This window comes from Suncus etruscus, chromosome 18, assembly GCF_024139225.1.
Source record: "Suncus etruscus isolate mSunEtr1 chromosome 18, mSunEtr1.pri.cur, whole genome shotgun sequence".
Classification (NCBI taxonomy): domain Eukaryota; kingdom Metazoa; phylum Chordata; class Mammalia; order Eulipotyphla; family Soricidae; genus Suncus; species Suncus etruscus.
In genome coordinates this window covers 50756678-50775987 of record NC_064865.1, presented here as the reverse complement: position 1 = coordinate 50775987, position 19310 = coordinate 50756678, and the positions used below count along the sequence as shown (strand labels likewise).

At 39.8% G+C, this 19310-nt stretch overlaps 1 protein-coding gene across 1 annotated transcript in view; it reads right to left on the bottom strand.

Annotated features, from left to right (window-relative positions):
• CDKAL1 (CDK5 regulatory subunit associated protein 1 like 1) overlaps positions 1–19310 on the bottom strand; it is a 674860-nt gene that overhangs the window by 258956 nt on the left and 396594 nt on the right. Inside the window, exon 8 of the mRNA XM_049764810.1 lies at positions 5227–5393. Coding sequence (XP_049620767.1) covers positions 5227–5393 — 167 coding nt within the window. The remainder of the gene's footprint in view (positions 1–5226; positions 5394–19310) is intronic.

The following is a 19310-nucleotide window of genomic DNA, read 5'->3' as shown; positions in this document are numbered from 1 at the left end:
TGGAGTTTGGGTCACACCCAGTGGTGCTCAAGGTTTACTCCTGGCTCTGTGCTCAGAAATTGCTCCTGGCAGGCTAGGGGGATCATATGAGGTGCTGGGGATCATACTGGGCTCCGCCCAGTGTTGGCCATGCTCGAGGTAAACACCGTCCTGCTGTGCTATTGCTCTGGCTCCTCTATCACAATTTTTTGGTGTTCCTGTGTGTTAGACTAAAACTGATTATCATGGTTTGAACCACCCACCATTAAGAGGGTATAACTAAGATATGTTGTTTCTGAGGTAATCAAATTCAAAAACTGTTCCATTTTCTGGAAGGAAGACTTCAGTGCAGCTGAGTATTATTTTATTTTAAAATTATGATATTAGCAATATCAATAGGGAAGCAAAAGCACAGGGAGGAAATATCATTTATTTGCCGAGATTCAGACAATAGATGAGGAGACCAGCATTTAGAGTTAAAAATGTTAGTGTCTCTACTTAACTTGTTATTGTCAACTATCACAACATAGCAAACAGGTACAGCCAAAAAGTACAACTAAAAATGGAGTCTGAAATGGCTAAGTAATAAAAGCAGGCATGGGTCCTGCAAGAGATCAGTGGCCAGGTGCCTGATTTGGAAGCAGAAGGTCATGAGTTGGACCCCAGTACCACCCCACACATGCCATCTGGGATTCCTGACACACTGTACTATGGATACCCACGGCCACAACAAGTGCATTATCTTCAAGGCACTGGAAGCAAATGTGTACAAGTTCCACAAATCAAGTACGTGAAAACCCTGATCACAGTAACAACAATAAAAAGAGCAAAGGAGGGTAATGAGAAACTTAAAATATGCAGCAGGGTTGAGAGAGAGAGAGAGAGAGAGAGAGAGAGAGAGAGAGAGAGAGAGAGAGAGAGAGAGAGAGAGAGAGTGGAGAGAGAGAAGAGAGAGAAGAGAGAGAAGAGAGAGAGACAGAACAGGGACATCAAAGAAGAAACCTTTTAAAAGCTCTGTGTATGTGCAAAGGAGTTTATCCTCTGGGTAGTGCAGAAACATCCCTGACATTAGCATCCGTCACAATTTTAATGCAATGTTTTTGTCCAGTGTTCTTACAGTATAAGAAAATTTAATAAGCAACACCTGAGCCGAAAGTTATGTTTCTTCATTCTTAGAATAGCTTTCCATTATATGTATGCATATGTGTGTGTAAGGTTATCTGTCAGTTACAGCACCATTTAAAGTGAATCCAACATTTTGGGGGAAGTTTTGAGTTAAAAATAGACTTTACAGATGTTCCAATCAGACATCTAACTACTCGCCTGCCTGTGAGGCATGAAGAATTCTCCTTCCCCTCCTCTTATACACTACACGTTAATCAATATCTATCAGATAAGGTGCTGGCAATAATTGAAGTTGGCTAATGAAACCTAGGTGAGGTGCAATAGCATCTTTGACTAGGGGGATTTTAAAAGGTACGTTCTTAGCAGATCTATTTCCCACAATGCACTTTAAAATAATAAGATAGGGAGCAGTGTGTTTCCTTTATGTGATTTTCCTTTTAAACTGCTGAGTTTAAAAAAAAAAAGTTTTTTTTTAGGCTGGTAAAAGAGTTTTCTCAAATGTCTCCAGAGCCCAGGTGATGTGAAGTGAAGGAAAGGGAAGGAATATGGTCAGGCGGAGTACTCTGTAATTAAGGTCTGCCTCATGGAGATGTTTCTAGAACACTGGAGGGCTGAGACCAGCCATCCCAATTCTTGAGAAACTCACTCTGAGAACAGAGTGAGATTATTTCAAGAGTGGATTCCTTTTAGCACTACAATTTTACTGATGATGACTTGGCTGTCATTCACCAGGGCTTTTTATTTTTTGCTTTCATCTTTTTGTCTGGCTTTAAAACTGTTTAGTTTGGGGACAGTCAGATCTGGCTGAGTGCAGGAATCGCTCACTTATGGCAGGCTCAGTGGACCTTACGGAGTGCCAGGAATAGAACCCAGGTCAGTCACATGCAAGGCAAGCATCATACCCACAGCACTAGCACTCTAGCCCTTTATCTCCTTCCTTCCTTCCCTCCTTCCCTCCTTCCTTCCTTTCTCCCTCCTCCTCTCTTCCTTTCCTCCCTCCCTCCCTTTCTTCCTTCCTCACTTCTTCCCTCCCTCCCTCCCTTCCTTCCTTCCTTTCCTTCCTTCCTTCCTTCCTTCCTTCCTTCCTTCCTTCCTTCCTTCCTTCCTTCCTTCCTTCCTTCCTTCCTTCCTTCCTTCCTTCCTTCCTTCCTTCCTTCCTTCCTCCCTTCCTCCCTCCCTCCTTCCCTCCCTCTCTCCCTCCTTTCCTCCTTTCCTCCCTCTGTCCCTCAATTCCTCCCTCCCTCCCTCCCTAAATACTTCCCTCCCTCCTTCCTCCGTCCAATTCTTACTTTAACTGTCTTTACCACTCTTTAGATCAGTCAAGCCATTTCTGTGCCATAGTTTAAAGTAGAGAGACAATGAGGGGCTGGAGCAATAGTACAGTGGGTAGGTCACTTAGCTTTCATGCTGCCAACCTAGGTTTGACCCCTGGCATCCCAGATGGTCCCATAAGCACTGCCAGGAGTAATTTCTGAGCGCACAGCTAAGAGTAACCCCTGGATCATTGTCGGGTGTGGCCCCAAAACAATCAGACCAAAAAAGAGTAGTGAGGCGATAAGAAATAGATTGTCTTGGTGGCAGGGGGCTGAGTTCCAACAGTTTGGGGCTCCTTTTCCATCTGGGGAAGCAGAGAAGCTTCTAGCATTCAGTGCCCCTTCTAGTCCTGGAGGTTGTGCTGGTGAAACACTGGGCTCACTACACCCTCTAGCCCAGAGGAAGAGAGAACTGCCAAGGGAGAAGGTGCTGTTGTGTGAAGAGATAAGAGGTTCCAGCTCTTCCCTGCTGATGCCCTAAGCTAGTCCACAGAGGACACCACAGAACTGTAGCCTTCTGGCTTTTCATGACTACTTTCTCCCTGGTGTGGCTCAATATGACTGGATCACTCCCTACCAGACAAGTGCTTTCTTGGGGACCAATTTGCGCACTAAACATTTATTTTCTTTGTCACCTTTGACTTCTGGACAAAATGTTCAGATTCTCAAGTTCAAGACTATAGTGGGGGCCCCACAATTTCTATTTATAAAGAAGGATGTTCATCTTTCTCCTTCTTGTATTTACTCAACTGTTTGGGACTAGTTTGGGGTAGATCCAGCAATGGATTCAAAAAGTCTTTGCTGTAGAAGAAGGACAATAGAGAAAGACAATGATATATTTTGCAACAAGAATTTTAAAAGGCCATGTCCTAACAATCAGAACTGGTTCTGATTTCAACGGCAATCTCTGAGCTGAATAAATATTTGGTGTTTTTCAGGTAAAGTGTAAAGTTATACTTAGCATCTTCTGTGGACTTGTACAAATATCTCTTCAGAAATCAACTAGCTTCGGGGTGAACATTTAGGCTTTGCTATAAATATGGCATACATTTCCCCGATCCTGCATTTAATTAAAATGCTAAATTTCATTCAAAGCAGTGTTTGGCTAGTCTTCTCAGAGCCAAAATGCGCCCCCCTTGCACCTCCCCATGTTGACTATTTGAACTTCTCTTGAGTGGAGCAACCATGGGGCAATGGATTATGCTATCAACTAACCATATATTGATCGATTTATTTTCTTACCCATCACACATCTAGCATAGCTGCTGGACTACACCATACATGCCTCAGGCTTACTGCAAACACAGCAAGACTGCAACGGAACCAGTAATACTCGATTTTTACAAAGAAACACTTGCTTTTTCAAGTATTGCAGCAAAGCACCAAGTGAAAATTGGTATGTCTGTGACATTTTTAAAAAGAGAATCCTAATTTTCCTACATTGTCCAACATACCAAAAGGAACATATAAATCATATGACTTGACTAAAAAAAGCTGGCAAAAAAAAAAACCCTGAAATTGCTAAATTTCCTCATCCTCTAGTTGATAATTAATAGTCAAATTCCTATCAACTCCTTTTTTGAAAGTTCTAAAATACATTATTGGGATCAGGAAAAACCCCAAATCAACTTAACTGAATTTAAAGTAACCTTTTTTAAATGGAGCCAGAGTGATACACACAGTCGTAGGGCATTTGCCTTGCATGCAGACGACCTAGGACAGACCCAGGTTCAATCCGAACACCCTATATAGTCCCCTAAGCCTGTCAAGACCAATTTCTGAGTGCAGAGCCAAGAGTGATCCCTGACCAATGCCAGGTGTGACCCAAAAATCAACCAACCAAACAAACAAAAAGACCTTTTCTTAAATCTTTAAATCTGAACTTTGTTTATGCAGTAAACTTCAGCAACCGCTCTTGCTTGGTTTTAGATTTGTCAAATAAGTTCTTCTCAGCAAACTAAAATTAAAAAAAATGGCTTGATTAAAAATACCAGGGACTTGTGCTTCTACTTTACACATCACTCCAACTTAGACTGCCAGTTTGTAACTTAAGCCTAATATAATCATTTTATTTTTCGAGGCAAGGTCACAGACCCCAGCATGTACTTGTCCATCTAAATGGTGGCCCCTTGTCTGTCTTCTTTGCTCTTAATTATTGTAGCCTTTATTCTCAATGCCACATTCCCTCGCACACACATCCAAGGTTCCAGCTCAGTTACACTGGTGGGTTATAAGAATCCTGGCTCAGTAAAAGAAATAGAACTGAAGCTGTAAACATCTGCGTTTATCACATCTTCTTTTAAGGTTTGTGATCATACATTAACTGAGCAGGAGACTCTCAAGTTCCATTTCTCTCTGACTCTGCTTCACCCCTTTCTGTCTCTAGAGAAGAAAAGATTTTAAAATGCATGCCCACATCTAAGCCAGCTAACTTATGGGCAGGGTGAAAAATAGTTCAAATGACGTGAGGTGGCCTGCAGGTTGTAAATTAGTGCCACGTATTAGGAGCACCCTCTATTAGACAACTCGAGCAGGCTTGAGGACCTGTTAGGTGACAGGCAGTGACAGGAAAACCAATATGGGCTGCAAGGGCGGGGAGGGTAAATCGAGGCAGCAGTGATTAATGGCCAGAAGCGAAGACCAGGTGGACAAAAGAAGGGGAGGCCAGATTGTCACTGCACTCATGGTCACATGCACCCTTACAATCAGGCAGTGGTGGCTTGGCCTGACATTTAAGAGGCTGGCACATTGTCAAGGTTAGAGCTTGGGCTGTGTTGTATGAGTTGGGATATGGGGCATTGTTCCTTACCTCCAGATGCTCTAAAATATAAGGTGGGTTTGTCATGCCAAGCCTGAGCATCGCTCCCTTGGGAATCACTTCGACCAGCTTCCATAGCAGGGCAGGGAGGCTGGTGCCGATATCTCTGCCATAGGCCCCCGTGTCTTCACTGGTCAACCAGATCTCACAAACTCCCTCTGTGAACCAAAGGAGAGAATTAACAAATCTGTGGCGGAGCTGTTCCCTTCACTATTCTGTGCAATGCACTATTTCTCAACACTATTATGCGAGGCAATCTGGGTATTAAACTGCAGGGAGCGGAAAAAAACAAACAAACAAACAAACAACAAAACAGCTTATCCAGTGGTGGCAATAGGTTATTAAGTTCCTTTTATGAACACCAGAAAGTTATAACAATACTGTCAATTAGCTGTGTGTCCTATCAAGTGATTAACATTTACAATCACTCAATTCAACGGGGCTTCCTCCATAGCACTTTGATCAAGGCTAAATCTACGTCACCGAGATTCATGAGGTTGAAACTGAAATGCTCATCCACAGGATAGATCCCCGCCACAGTAAGCTCGATCATCAGTCTGTCACCAACTCACAGAAAAATGTCAAGTACAGTTAAATTCCCGATTATTAATGCCCTTGGTACTCATCTTCCCTGAGTAACTCTTCTAACATCATCTTGCTTCAATTAAAAAGAAGAGTCCACCATATTGCTACATTCAGTTAAGCTGGATGCTGTGTAAAAGAAGTACCTGTGTTGGAAAATCTGGTAACAAGACTTTAGGAAAACTCATGTATGTTTGGTTCCTGTTGTGACTAAGAATTTTGACTTCAGGTTATTATGGCCCGCGAAAAGATTCTTCCAGAGTTGGAAGAAAGTATTTCTGGATCCTCCTAACATTATTTAAAACAGTTAAAACACAGTTAGCAAGGCTAACAGGTTTTCACGGCGCACAGAATCTTTCAATTAAAGAATTCATTGATTTTATAAGGTCAAATGCAAACATAAAATGGGTCTAGAATGTCATGTTCCTGTGAAGGGGGATCTATTGCTTCTGAAGAAGATCATAATATACTCAAGACACAGAGGTATAGATGGGAATGAGAACCAAAGAGCTCTATTTCTAGAGTCTTCAAAGGAACATCTGAAACTGTCTTTAGTTGACACATGAGAAAAATTCCAGAAACAATCTAAGAGAAAACAAATAGACCACATTACTTCTTGTTGGTATGAACTTAAAATTGACGAATAAAGGATAAAGGGCCCAAGAGACAGTCCAAGGAGTGAGGGTGCTTGCCTTGCATGTGGCAATCACCTGGGCATTCTAGCACCACAGAGTCTGAGCCTGGCCACATCCGGGCTAACCCAGAGTCACTGCGACTGCCCCTGGGTTTCCTGAGTACATCCTGGGTGTATCTCCCATTATAAAAAAAGCAAAAAGCAAAAATTTTCAATCCCTTTAAAAGTGTAAACATTTATAAGACCACTAGTATCATTGACCATTATGCTTTCTCATATAATAACTAAAATTTAATAAAAGATTAAAAAAAAGAGGGCTGGAGAGATAGCATAGTAGTTAGAGCACTTGTCCTATATGTGATTGACCCGGATGAGATCTCCAGCATCCCATACTAGTTCCTGGAACCTGCCAGAAGTGATCCCTAACTGTAAGGATAACCCTTGAGCACCACCAGGTGTGGTCCCACTAAAAATCAATCATGAACAAATCTGTAACTGTGGAAAAAAAAAACTGTATCATGAATAACCTTATAAAAAGGTGTTCAAATAAAGTAATTTCTAAAAATACAAATAACAAAATTAAAAAGAAGAAAATTATAAATAATTAAGTAAACAAGTAAATAAATAAGCAACAATATCTTTTTAAAGAACAAATCAACGCAAATGAAAATCTCTTCACTTTCCCCCCTTTCTCTAGGTAAGCAATTTCAGGGAGAAAGTTAGCTGAACTATAACATAGAAAACTCAAGGGAAAAAAGATTTGATATGGCCAAAGAAATGGATTCATAACAGTATTAAAAACAGGAGGTATCAAAGAACAGTGCAACTAAAGAATGAAAGGTGTTTTTACTATCTGAAGGTTAGTGGTGATATGAATATCTAAGTAATATCTAATTAAATATGTAATTACAAAGATAATAAGCCATCGTTTAATTGTAATCTTTAATAAAGACTTTTATTATCAAAATAATAATAAAAATAATAAGTGATCTGCATGACAACAGAACTATCTTCGTAGTCTTCTAATTTTATAAATATGTTCTGCTCATTGAGTAAATATCTTTCTGTTCTAAATTCTCAGCTGCCATTAGTGGTGTGATCACTATTTTCATATTATATGTACCATTAGACATTGAAATTCATACACTCTTAAAAAAAAAAAAACCTTATCACAAAATCCACTCCATGAAAAGAGATGGCTAAGTAACAACATAAATGGATTTTAAAACACTCTGAAAGAGGTTATAAAAACAGGACATTATCCATGATTTTCCAGTTACTGGCATTTGAGCAACACAATATGAATATTTTTAAATGAACAGAATAATTTTAATTTATAATTTTTCCATCCAAATGGTTCCACGTTCCGCCTTCTGCGGAGAGAGTGAGTTCCTGGAACGGTGCCTTTGCTGTTACTAGATGAATATAGAAGGGGAAAATCACTGGCTAGGAGTAGAAATAATATCACAGCTCGCTCAGAGCAGCCTAGGTGGGGACCAGTGGCCCCCTGGTGGGCTGAAACCTCAAATTAAATCACAGAAAGAGGAAGCAGCTGTAACCCAAATCATTGACAACAGGAATATCAGTCTTGCTGTCTCCTCAGAGCCCAGCAACCTGCTTTGAAACACAGACCGCGAGAGAATCTGAGAATGTGAAGGCCCCTCTGCCTTTGCCCCTTGAGCCCTAAGACCTGTTGAAGATGATTTTCCTTGTAAGTGATGTGAGAACATTTAGACCTTTAAATAGTTCAACTTCAAACTCCTCTTTGAGAGTTAAGTTCTATTGCCATTTATTTGAATGACAGGGATCCCTTGAACAATTAAGGACCTAGGAATTATTTCACCCGAAAGGTGAACCTCTATGTGGGCTTTCCAGGCCTGATATTCGTTTCTCCTGGGAGAATAGCAAGTCCTGATCAGTGGGTAGTTGAATCACGAAGGAAATGGAGGAACTCTACCGTGTGGATCATAGTGGACCTGGGGGACCGTAGATTTGCTTCTGTCACTGCACTTAATTCACTGCACAGATGGACAGAAGTGCTTGCCTAAATGCTTCCAATCCTTAAGGACTTCAGTTCCGAGCTATATCCCTTGGCAAGTTCATTTTGAATTTGCACATCCACATTTCTTAAGGACTGGAAAGAGAAGGCTCACAAGGCTAGAGTCCAGGAGGGAGGACTATACTGGATCTCTGGAATCACATGCTCCCTGAGTATCCCCAGGTGAGCACTATCCTTCCTTTTATTTTAAGTGGTTGACCAGATCCTTCCTTCTCTAGCATGTACCCTGTATTTCCTGGAGTTCAGAGAGAGATGGACACCTCATTGAACTGCTGGGACCTAAGATTAACAAGCAGCCTAGAGCTGGCAAAGGGACACTGACAGACAAGCTAGGAATCTCAGGTTCCTCTCTGTAGGAGTAGGGAGAGGATTAGCACAGGCTAAGAAAGAAAAGTGAAAGGCAAACTGGATTGGCTCAAAGCAGCTATGATGTTAGCTGCATGAGAAAGGCTGGGTCTGCATGTCCATAATACCAGGAAAAAAACAAACACATCCAATGAAAAAGAGAAGCAAACTGGAAGAACTGATATAATAGCGATGACTGAAAGAGGAGACGATGGGAGGGGAGGGACGAGGAGGGGGAAGGAGGGGAGGGAAGGGGAGAACAAAGAGAAAAAGAGCTAAAGGAAGGGACGGAGGGAGGGAGGGAGGGAAGGAAGGAAGGAAGGAAGGAAGGAAGGAAGGAAGGAAGGAAGGAAGGAAGGAAGGAAGGAAGGAAGGAAGGAAGGAAGGAAGGAGGGAGGGAGGGAGGGAGGGAGGGAGGGGGGAGGGAGGGAGGGAGGGGGGAGGGAGGGAGGGAGGAGGGAGGGAGGGAGGGAGGGGGGAAGGAAGGAAGGAAGGAAGGAAGGAAGGAAGGAAGGAAGGAAGGAAGGAAGGAAGGAAGGAAGGAAGGAAGGAAGGAAGGAAGGAAGGAAGGAAGGAAGGAAGGATAGTGGAAGAAAATTATCAACTTTTTTGGAAGAATCTAAGAAGAAATTTTACTATCCCCAAAACTCTTCATCTTACCTATTTTCTAAGGCAATAAATAAGCTCAATCTATCCTGCCTTTCCAGTGAAGGATAGATTCATCAGATCATCTATTATTCTTTTACTGACTCAATTTTGGTAAAACAGAAAAGCAAATAGAATAAAACACATCTTACATGAGAAAAGCCAGCAAAAAGCTTAGTTATTAGAATTCATTATCATTTTACCCAAGTAATTATAGATCAGCATATAGGTGAGACACATAGTTATTTTTCCCTGAATAAAGAACAATCTTACCAGCTGGATTCTGATCTCTGCCCCCTAGTAATTTGAGATGACAGAGGATGGAAAAGTAAAAGATGTAAAGGTTAATAATAAAAGAAAATAATATACTTAATAAAATCATCTTACAAGAAGAAAATTCTGAAAAAAAAAAAAAAAAAAAAACTACCAGCTTTCTCCAAACTTCATTTTAAAAGACTGAAACTCACTATCAACTTTTTTATGTCTGAGCAGAATTGCAATAATTAAAAGTATGGGTGAAGATTGATTTCACCTGGTCAGAGAGTGAAATATTGTGCTAGCAGCTCTTGCTGCTATATCATTGGGGAAATTTTTTGCCGTAATAGGTCGCTTTACTTATTCTGAGTTACATGTCTAAAAATAAGGATTAGAAAACATAAAAGCTATCACCAGTGATAAATGGAATCCGCAGTTGAAGAATTCTAGAGGGCAAGAAGAAAATCTACATCAACTAGGTATGTAATAAATATATTTTTATATAATCAGGGGTCTCAAACTCAATTTACCTGTGGGCCGCAGGAGGCAAAGTCGGGGTGATCCTTGAGTGCAGTCAGTAGTAAGCCTTGAACATTGGGGAGTGTGACCCAAACAACTAAAACAAAACAAAACAAAGAAAGATTCCTCTAGGGCAGGGCCACAAAATGTTGTATGGAGGGCCGTTTGCGGCTCGCGAGTTTGAGACCCCTGAGTCCTAAATAGATAAAGGACCACCATCTAATTATGTAGCCTATGTCTTTACAAGCAAAATCAGACATCAGAATTCCTTTGGACCCATTTCTACCTCCTGATACTCAAGGGTTTCATGTTTCCTTTCAGATTAGAAAAAAATATGTAAGTGACCGTTTTATTAAAGACAGGGACAGGCCTGAAAGATAGTACTCTGTGTGAACTGAGACAGAGAGAGGGAAATGAGATGAGTACTGTAAGAGATCATTAAATATGGAATTTAAAATGAACATCAAATCAGGAAAAGAGATGAGATTTGTGGTTACCAGAGGCAGAGGGCAGGAAGAAACTACCAGTTATGAGAGAAAACAAGAACGAGCCATCTATAAGGCAACTAATGGTAACTCTGAAGCAGGGGTTTCTGAGTAAGTTCTAAGAGCAGACCCTCATCTATCTTACAGGACAATTACTTTCTTTTTTTTTCTTTTCTTCTTTATTTTCTTTCCATTGTATCTATACAAGATGATACATGTGAGCTGAAGGATGGTTTCACAACATATAAATCAATCAAACCATCATGTTGTTCAGTACAAACTGACACAGTGACGCAAGTTGGCGATTTCTCAATAAGGCTATGGATGGGGGAGACAGCAACCTAACAAATCCAAGCAGGCTATTTTACTTCTAGCACTAGTATAGTCTCTTATAAACATAATAAGCCACCCTCAGGACAGCCATTAATTAGCTTGCACTTCAATGATGTCATGCTTATACTAAGTACCTTGGCAAACTTAAGTGATGTGACTTAGAGGTCTTGCCCTCTATTCGAACAATGTGAAATGTTACAGAAAAGCTTTAAAGAGTTGTATGACAAACACCTGTAAGACCCTTCACCTAAACTTACGAATAATTTTTGTCCACCTGTTGTGAGCATTCTTTCTCTGTATCAGATGGAAATGTATTTTTCTGAACTATGTGAGAGATCTAGACCTGCTAACATTTCAGTCTGAATATATCAGCATTTATCATCTGAAAGCAAGAAAGTCCTCCCCCATAATCACGATGCACTGCCCAACACTTTCACTGTAGCCAGAGGGAATTACTTGTTGTTGCATGGAATATGTAACTCAGCTTCCATACTTGAGCATAGGCGATTCTGTACAAGACACCCTCCACTCATGTTTGCATAATGATTATCTCTTCCAGGAAACCTTCCTTGGTCATCCTAATTAGATGTTCTTAAGCGTCTTGTGCAAAATTCTATACTCCAGTGCATTATAATAATGATTTGAGTAAGCATCTTTTGGGCTGAGGTGGGGAAAAAGTGGGGTGGAATAAGCTAAGTGAAGACATGTTATATAACACGCCCATATATACAATGTTATATAACATCTTGTCACCATATGCCTATGTGTTGATTTACTATAAAATATAATGTCTAATGTCCATGTGTCTGGGTGAGGCCTTTCTCGGCAGGACACCTTTAGTCCCTTCGGCAGATGAGTCTAAACATACAGGGTAGTAGCGATGGAGAAGTAATTCACAAACAGTCAAAGTTTCATTGGAGACAGCCAGCTTTAGTCCAACTCCCTATCCGCCATATGCTTTTCCTCACATGGATTCTATGCTAAGCTTATTCCGAGCAGCATTCTCTCTAATGCTTCTCCTCTGGCTCTCTCCCTCTTTCTCTTCTCTTCCCCCCAACCCCGGCCAGACTTTCTTTTCTTACTTCAAAATAGACTGTCCCACCCTAAGTGTGGACGGGTCTGATTCTTCAGGTGGAATTGACATCTATCTATCTATCTATCTATCTATCTATCTATCTATCTATCTATCTATCTATCTATCTATCTATCTATCTATCTATATATATATAACACAAATTAAGTTCTCAAGATATTTTCCATGTACATGTATGAATTTGTACATGTGCACAGAAACACAAAGTTCCACACACAATGTACAAGGAGTGCCTGCGATTTTCATATTATAAAAAGAAACACCAACACGAGTGTTCTCTGGATAATATGAAAATAAATTTTTTTTGCGGGGGTGGGTGGGTGGGAGTCACATTCAGCTGTGCTCAGGAGTTACTCCTGGCTTTGCACTTAGAAACTGCCCCTAGCAGGCTGGGGGTGGTGGTGGTGGTGCATATGAGATGCCTGGAATGGAACCATTGTATCCGGGGTTTGCTGCCTGCAATGCAAACAATCTACAGCTGTGCTATCTCTCCACCCAGAAAATAAAGTTTGAATGTCTCTTCACTTCTCTACAAGACTGGGTAGAGGTTACCACCATTGTATGGTGATCCCTGGACAGTATAAGTGAAACAACTCATCTCAAGTTAAAGTCAAGACTTTCTGAGTACAGTAACTTCAGATCCAACAATTAAATCAGAAACTTTAAATGGCCACTTTTGTCTTCTTCACAAGAGTAAAGATGAGGCAGTATTATCCACAGCTTTCTGACATCTGTGCTACATAGAAAAAAGTAGTTGTTGGCAGAAACTGATAATGTTACTACTAAACAGAAATAATCTGGAGTGTTTATTTCCATACTTCACTCAGAATTTGAGGGGGGGCAAATGAAATTCCACCAAAGGATGACATCTGATTTGAAAATATCCGACTTCCAGTCTTCAGAATCTGCCATAAGCCAGGTAAGGCATGATTAAGTTTATCCCCTTTAATGCCCTTGTAGAGCTTCTAAAAGAATTCTCTAGAGAGAATATAGGCATTATACCTTGAAATAGGGTCTCTGGGGTTTCAGCAGAATGTGGGAAGAGGCGTTATTCTGCTATAAAAAAAAATTAAGCCAGGTTCTAAACTTGCAGTATAGTCCAACATTCTTAAAAATGACTGTTATTAAAAAAATTGTTATTAACTTATCAAGGTGATGGACAGACATTTATCTAGATTCCAAAGCTAAGAGCTGGCAAGTAATTTAGAAGGTGAGCGAAATTAAAAAAGAAAAGGATTTTGCATTATTTGGGCCAATCACTTTGATTTCAAGATGACGAACAGACAGTTATATTTTTAAGAGAGAGAATAGTTTGATGGCGAATTTTCTGATGCTGAAATTTTGAATATGGCCACAAAATTTGTAAATTAACATTTCAAAGATGTAAAGTATAGACTTTTCTATTTTCCATTGCATTTTGATAGTTCATCTAAAGGTAGTTCCAGTGTATAGTTCAGCTATCCTCATACAGATATGACATTATGCACTCATTCATTCCATCAGTGTTCCAACCAATTTTTATGTGATAATATTCTGAATCTGACAATGCTCCAGATCTCAAAGGTAAGGACTCTTCCTTCATGAGATACACTAAATGAGAGTCTGTCATGTGAAAATAATTGTTTATTAAAAAATAGGGGCCAGAGCAGTGGCACATCAAAGGGCATTTGTCTTGCATGAAGCTGACCTAGGATGGATCATGGTTTGATCCCCTGGTGTCCCATATGGTCCCCCAAGCCAGGGGCGATTTCTCAGCTCATAGCCCTGAGCATCACCAGGTATGGCCCCCAAACCAAAAATAAATAAATAAACTTAACATAGGATAGGGGCCGGAGAGATGGCATGGAGGTAAGGCTTCTTCTGCCTTTCATGCAGAAGATCAGTGATTCGAGTCTCGGCATCCCATGTGGTCCCCTGAACCTGCCAGAAGCAATTTCTGAGCATAGAGCCAGGAGTAACTCCTGAGCGCTGCCGGGTGTGACCCAAAAACTAAAAAAAAAAGAACAAAAAAGGGAATAGATGATAAGGTCACTGGGAAGAGGATAGCTTATTTGACGGGAGATGAGTGAGACTCACAATAACCCAAAACCTAAAGAACTTAAAAAAAAAAGAACAAAACAGACTCATAGAAGGAAGAATTGTTCAAGGGGGTGGGCTAGTCCAAAGCCACTTCATGAGTACAACTGCAGCTCCCTAGGAACCACAAAGAGGTCAGCAGAGCTAACAAGAAATGAATGAGGAGTTAATAGTGAAAATGAATTATGAACAAGGACCCAGAGGGGACTGCAGTTCTAAGAAGCTTGAGCTCATGAGACAGAGCTAAGGGATCACAAATTACATGTTGGTGCTTGTGTTTTGAGCTCACATGTATTCTCTCTTGAACACATAGCTAGCTAGCTTGGCGCTATGTTGCTTTGATTGCCTACTTCCACTCTGGAGGAGCCTGTGTTCTCTTCTGGACATACATTTCTTGCTTTTTCTCCCCTCACATCTAATTTCCAGTAAAAACTCTCTCTCTCTCTCTCTCTCTCTCTCTCTCTCTCTCTCTCTCTCTCTGTCTCTCTCACACACACACACACATACACAAAGTCATATGCTGGTAACCTATTCACTATTGCATGCAATGAATATGCAAGAATATCTACTAGCAATTGAAAGCACTCAATGATGCCATCTTTTAATATGCTCATGTTTAAGCTAATGAATAATCAATGTGGTTTCAGAATTCTCAGATTACTAGATTTGACATCTAATAAGGGACAGGAAAAAGAGTAACAGATGTCACTGTACAGTTTTTCTCAAGGAAATTAGCTTATCCTTCCTCCCCCTTTTCTTGGGGAGGTAGTTATGTTAGAAAAGACCAAAATGCAAGAAGACTCACATTTAAAAAGAAACTAACAGAATGAATCCAGAGCAAGGAAGGGCACATTTCTGCTTCCTAGGGGAAAGAAAGAAAGTATGGTAAATCTAAGATTTCTTATTTTCTTAATTTTGTTTTCTTCCCATCAACAAATCCTAGCCACTATTCCTGGGTCCCAGTTCCTCACTTCATCATGACGGCTGATATGCAAAAGCTATCTTTTCTGAATAGAGTTTGGGGTCCCTAGGTTGTCTTTTTATGCTGGTCATCATTTCTTATGAGATGCAGAAACTTCTTAAATCATTGCAGTCTCATTTGTTTACTCTGGCTACTGGCATTGAAGTACCTTTAGATGCAATTTTATGATTTGCATATATTTTCCTGATCCTAAATTACAGATTCAGGGCTAATAGTCAAGGTCTATAATCCATTTTAAATTGATTTGTATGCATGGTGTGAGATATAGTATAATTTATTTTTTTTCAACATTTGCCAACAATACTTATTGAAGAGGTTTTTCTTGTTCTATTCATACTTAGTTTCTTTGTTCAAGATTAGCAATCCATATGTCTGATGATCTGTAGGTTCTCAGTTCTGTTCTATTGGCATAAAAGCCTAGTAAGTACTATACTGTTTCAATTATTATAGCTTTAGAGATTGATTTAAAGTTCTATAAATTTAAGAACTTGTAATTACTTCTATTAAGTTAAATAAATCTCTTCTAGGAAATACCACCTGAAATTTCCAACTTTTCACTTCAATATTAAAAAATATTCTTTGGGGCCCGGAGAGATAGCACAGTGGTGTTTGCCTTGTAAGCAGCTGATCCAGGACCTAAGGTGGTTTGTTCAAATCCTGGTGTCCCATATGGTCCCCTGTGCCTGCCAGGAGCTATTTCTGAGCAAATAGCCAGGAGTAACCCCTGAGCACCGCCAGGTGTGGCCCAACCCCCCCCCAAAAATATTCTAGTGAAAAAATGTATTTTTAAAAATCATAAATTTTTTTTTTTGGTTTTTGGGCCACACCCTGCGGTGCTCAGGGGTTACTCCAGGGTATCTGCTCAGAAATAGCACCTGGCTGGCACAGGGGACCATATGGAATGGGTTTCGAACCAACCACCTTAGATCCTGGATCGGCTGCTTGCAAGGCAAACACCTCTGTGCTATCTCTCTGGCCCTTATAATTCTTTTTGTATTGTTTCATGTGACTTTCTTCAGCTAAAATCTGAGAGGCTTCTGCATCTCAAAAGAAATAGCACCCAGGATACAAGAGCCCCCCACTGAGTGGGAGAAACTATTCACCCAAGACCCATCAAACAAGGGGCTAATCTCCAAAATATACAAGGCACTGACAGAAATTTACAAGAAAGAAACAACTAATCCCATCAAAAAATGAGGAGAAGAAATGGACAGACACTTTGGCAAAGAAGAAATACAAATGGCCAAAAGACACATGAAAAAATGCTCCACATCACTAATCAACAGGGAGATGCAAATCAAAACAACTATGAGGTACCACCTCACACCCCAGAGATTGGCACACATCACAAAGAATGAGAACAAGCAGTGTTGGCGGGGATGTGGAGATAAAGGAACTCTTATCCACTGCTGGTGGGAATGCCATCTGGTTCAACCTTTATGGAAAGCAATATGGAGATTCCTCCAAAAACTGGAAATCGAGCTCCCATATGACCCAGCTATACCACTCCTAGGAATATACCCTAGGAACACAAAAATACAATACAAAAATCCCTTCCTTACACCTATATTCATTGCAGCACTATTTACCATAACAAGACTCTAGAAACAGCCAAGATACCCTTCAACAGATGAATGGCTAAAGAAACTGTGGTACATATACACAATGGAATATTATGCAGCTGTCAGGAGAGATGAAGTCATGAAATTTTCCTATACATGGATGTACATGGAATCTATTATGCTGAGTGAAATAAGTCAGAGAGAGAGAGAGAAACGCAGAATGGTCTCACTCATCTATGGGTTTTAAGAAAATTGAAAGACATTCTTGCAAAAATAACTTTCAGACATGAAAGAGAAAAAGCTGGAAGTTACAGCTCACCTCATGAAGCTCACCACAAACAGGATGAGTTTAGTTAGAGAAATAACTACGTTTTGAACTATCCTAATAATGAGAATGTATGAGGGAAATAGAAAGCCTGTCTAGAGTACAGGCGGGGTTGGGTGGGGAGGAGGAAGATTTGGGACATTGGTGATGGGAATGTTGCACTGATGATGGGTGGTGTTCTTTACATGACTGAAACCCAAACAGAATCATGTATGTGATAAAGTTGTTTAAATAAAAAAAATTAAAAAAAATAAAATAAAATCTGAGAGGGTCTTTTCCATTCACTTATTTTATTCTAAAGATATCTAATGATATTCTTGGAAAGAAATTAATGAATATAGCAGGATAGGAGAAAAGATAAAAGAAGAAAAAACTTTTCTTCCTTATATCTTATATAACTTCTAGTGATATTTGTTTATTGTTTCTCTGTCCCAAGACTAAATAGAAGAAAGCTCAAATAAGACAAAAATTTTCATATATCATGTCTAATGATGCATTAGAATAGCACCTGAGAAAACAATAGGTATCCAATAAATCCTTGTTTACTAAAATGTTTAATTAGCAAAAAGTTCCAAAGAAAGGAAAATATAAATAGATGGGTGAGAAGAAATAGTGAGCAAATCATTTGAAATTGAGTTAGGAGCCAAGCTCTCCAGTACATTGACATAAGTGTCACTAATAAAGTCATAGTCTTCAAACAAAATACAAAACATACTTGCTTATTTCCAGTACAATGGAAAATGTACAATCGCATAAATGCCCCAATAGATCCAACATATATCAAACCAGTAAGTCATAAACACTACTCGTAATAAATTGAAATTCCATTAATAGATGTAATTTATGCATCCCAGCACCGAGTGATCATATTTAATACTATACCAGGTAAGAAACAACATCCTGAGACTTAAGACGGCTCTATCCATTAATGTGGAACATCACCTTAACAGGGAAAAAAAAATAGTTGTCACTAGTGACTTTTTGAAGATGAACAGCTTATAGAAAACCGCCTGAGTTATTTTTCAATTCTAAAAGAAATTCACAAATTTGAAAAAAAAAAAAAAGCAAGCTAGAAGATGACAGATGAGATGTAAAAAGGACAATTAGCAACCAGACTTTGAGTTTCGAGTCATCATTCTCTAACAAAAACAAGAGTTGCTTGGGAAAAAAAAAATTGCTTCTAAGATTGATACAAGAAAATCATCAGACAGATTTTTTTTTATTTTTATTTTTTTTGCTGTGGAAAAGAAAAGCTCAAGGAAAAAAAAGCTATGAGTAAATATAAAGGAATTATTTGAAGAGGCTCTAAATGGACAGTTTGGGAAAATCTGAGCCATAATATAAATAGGGCAATATCTAAGAGCCAATATGTAAAAAATAAATATTCAAAATATAAGTGGAAGAAAATAAAGCATTGAGTTCTAAAACGTTAAAGTACTAGTTCTAAGTATTAAAGTGATCTTGCCAACATAAGAGTAATAACACACAGAGGTAAGAATCATCAGTGGAACAAAGAGAGTGGGCAAAGATATGGGTAGAAAGTTGGTATCTAAATGGTTTTGAAGTGTATTCCTGTAAGATACTAATCGAGAAAAAAAAAGTGCCACTTTACAGTGGAGAGAGCTTATAGACACCACCTTAACAAAGTGATAAAAATTAATCTCAAAACTGGGGCCAGAGAGATAGCACAGCAGTAGGACATTTGCCTTGCAAGCATCTCATTCAGGATGGATGGTGTTTGGAATCCCAGCATCCCATATGGTCCCCCGTGCCTGCTAGGAGCGATTTCTGAGCACAGAGCCAGGAGTAACCCCTGAATGCTGCCGGTGTGACCACCTCCCCCGCCCCCCCCCCAAATTAATCTCAAAACAGGGGCTGGAGCAATAGCACAGCGGTAGGGCATTTACCTTGCATGGATGGACCGAGGTTCGATCCCCAGCATCCTATATGGTCCCCCTAGCCAGGAGCAATTTCTGAGTGCATAGCCAAAACTAACCCCTGAGCATCACTGGGTGTGGCCCAAAACCCAAAAAATAAAAAATTTAATCTCAAAATAAGAGGAATAACTTTCCTGTACCTGAAAAAAAACACCCCAAAAACAAATCAAAACAACACAACACAAAACAAACCAAGTATTTAACAACTGTATTTCAGTGTCTTTGCTGGATAGGCCTCATCCA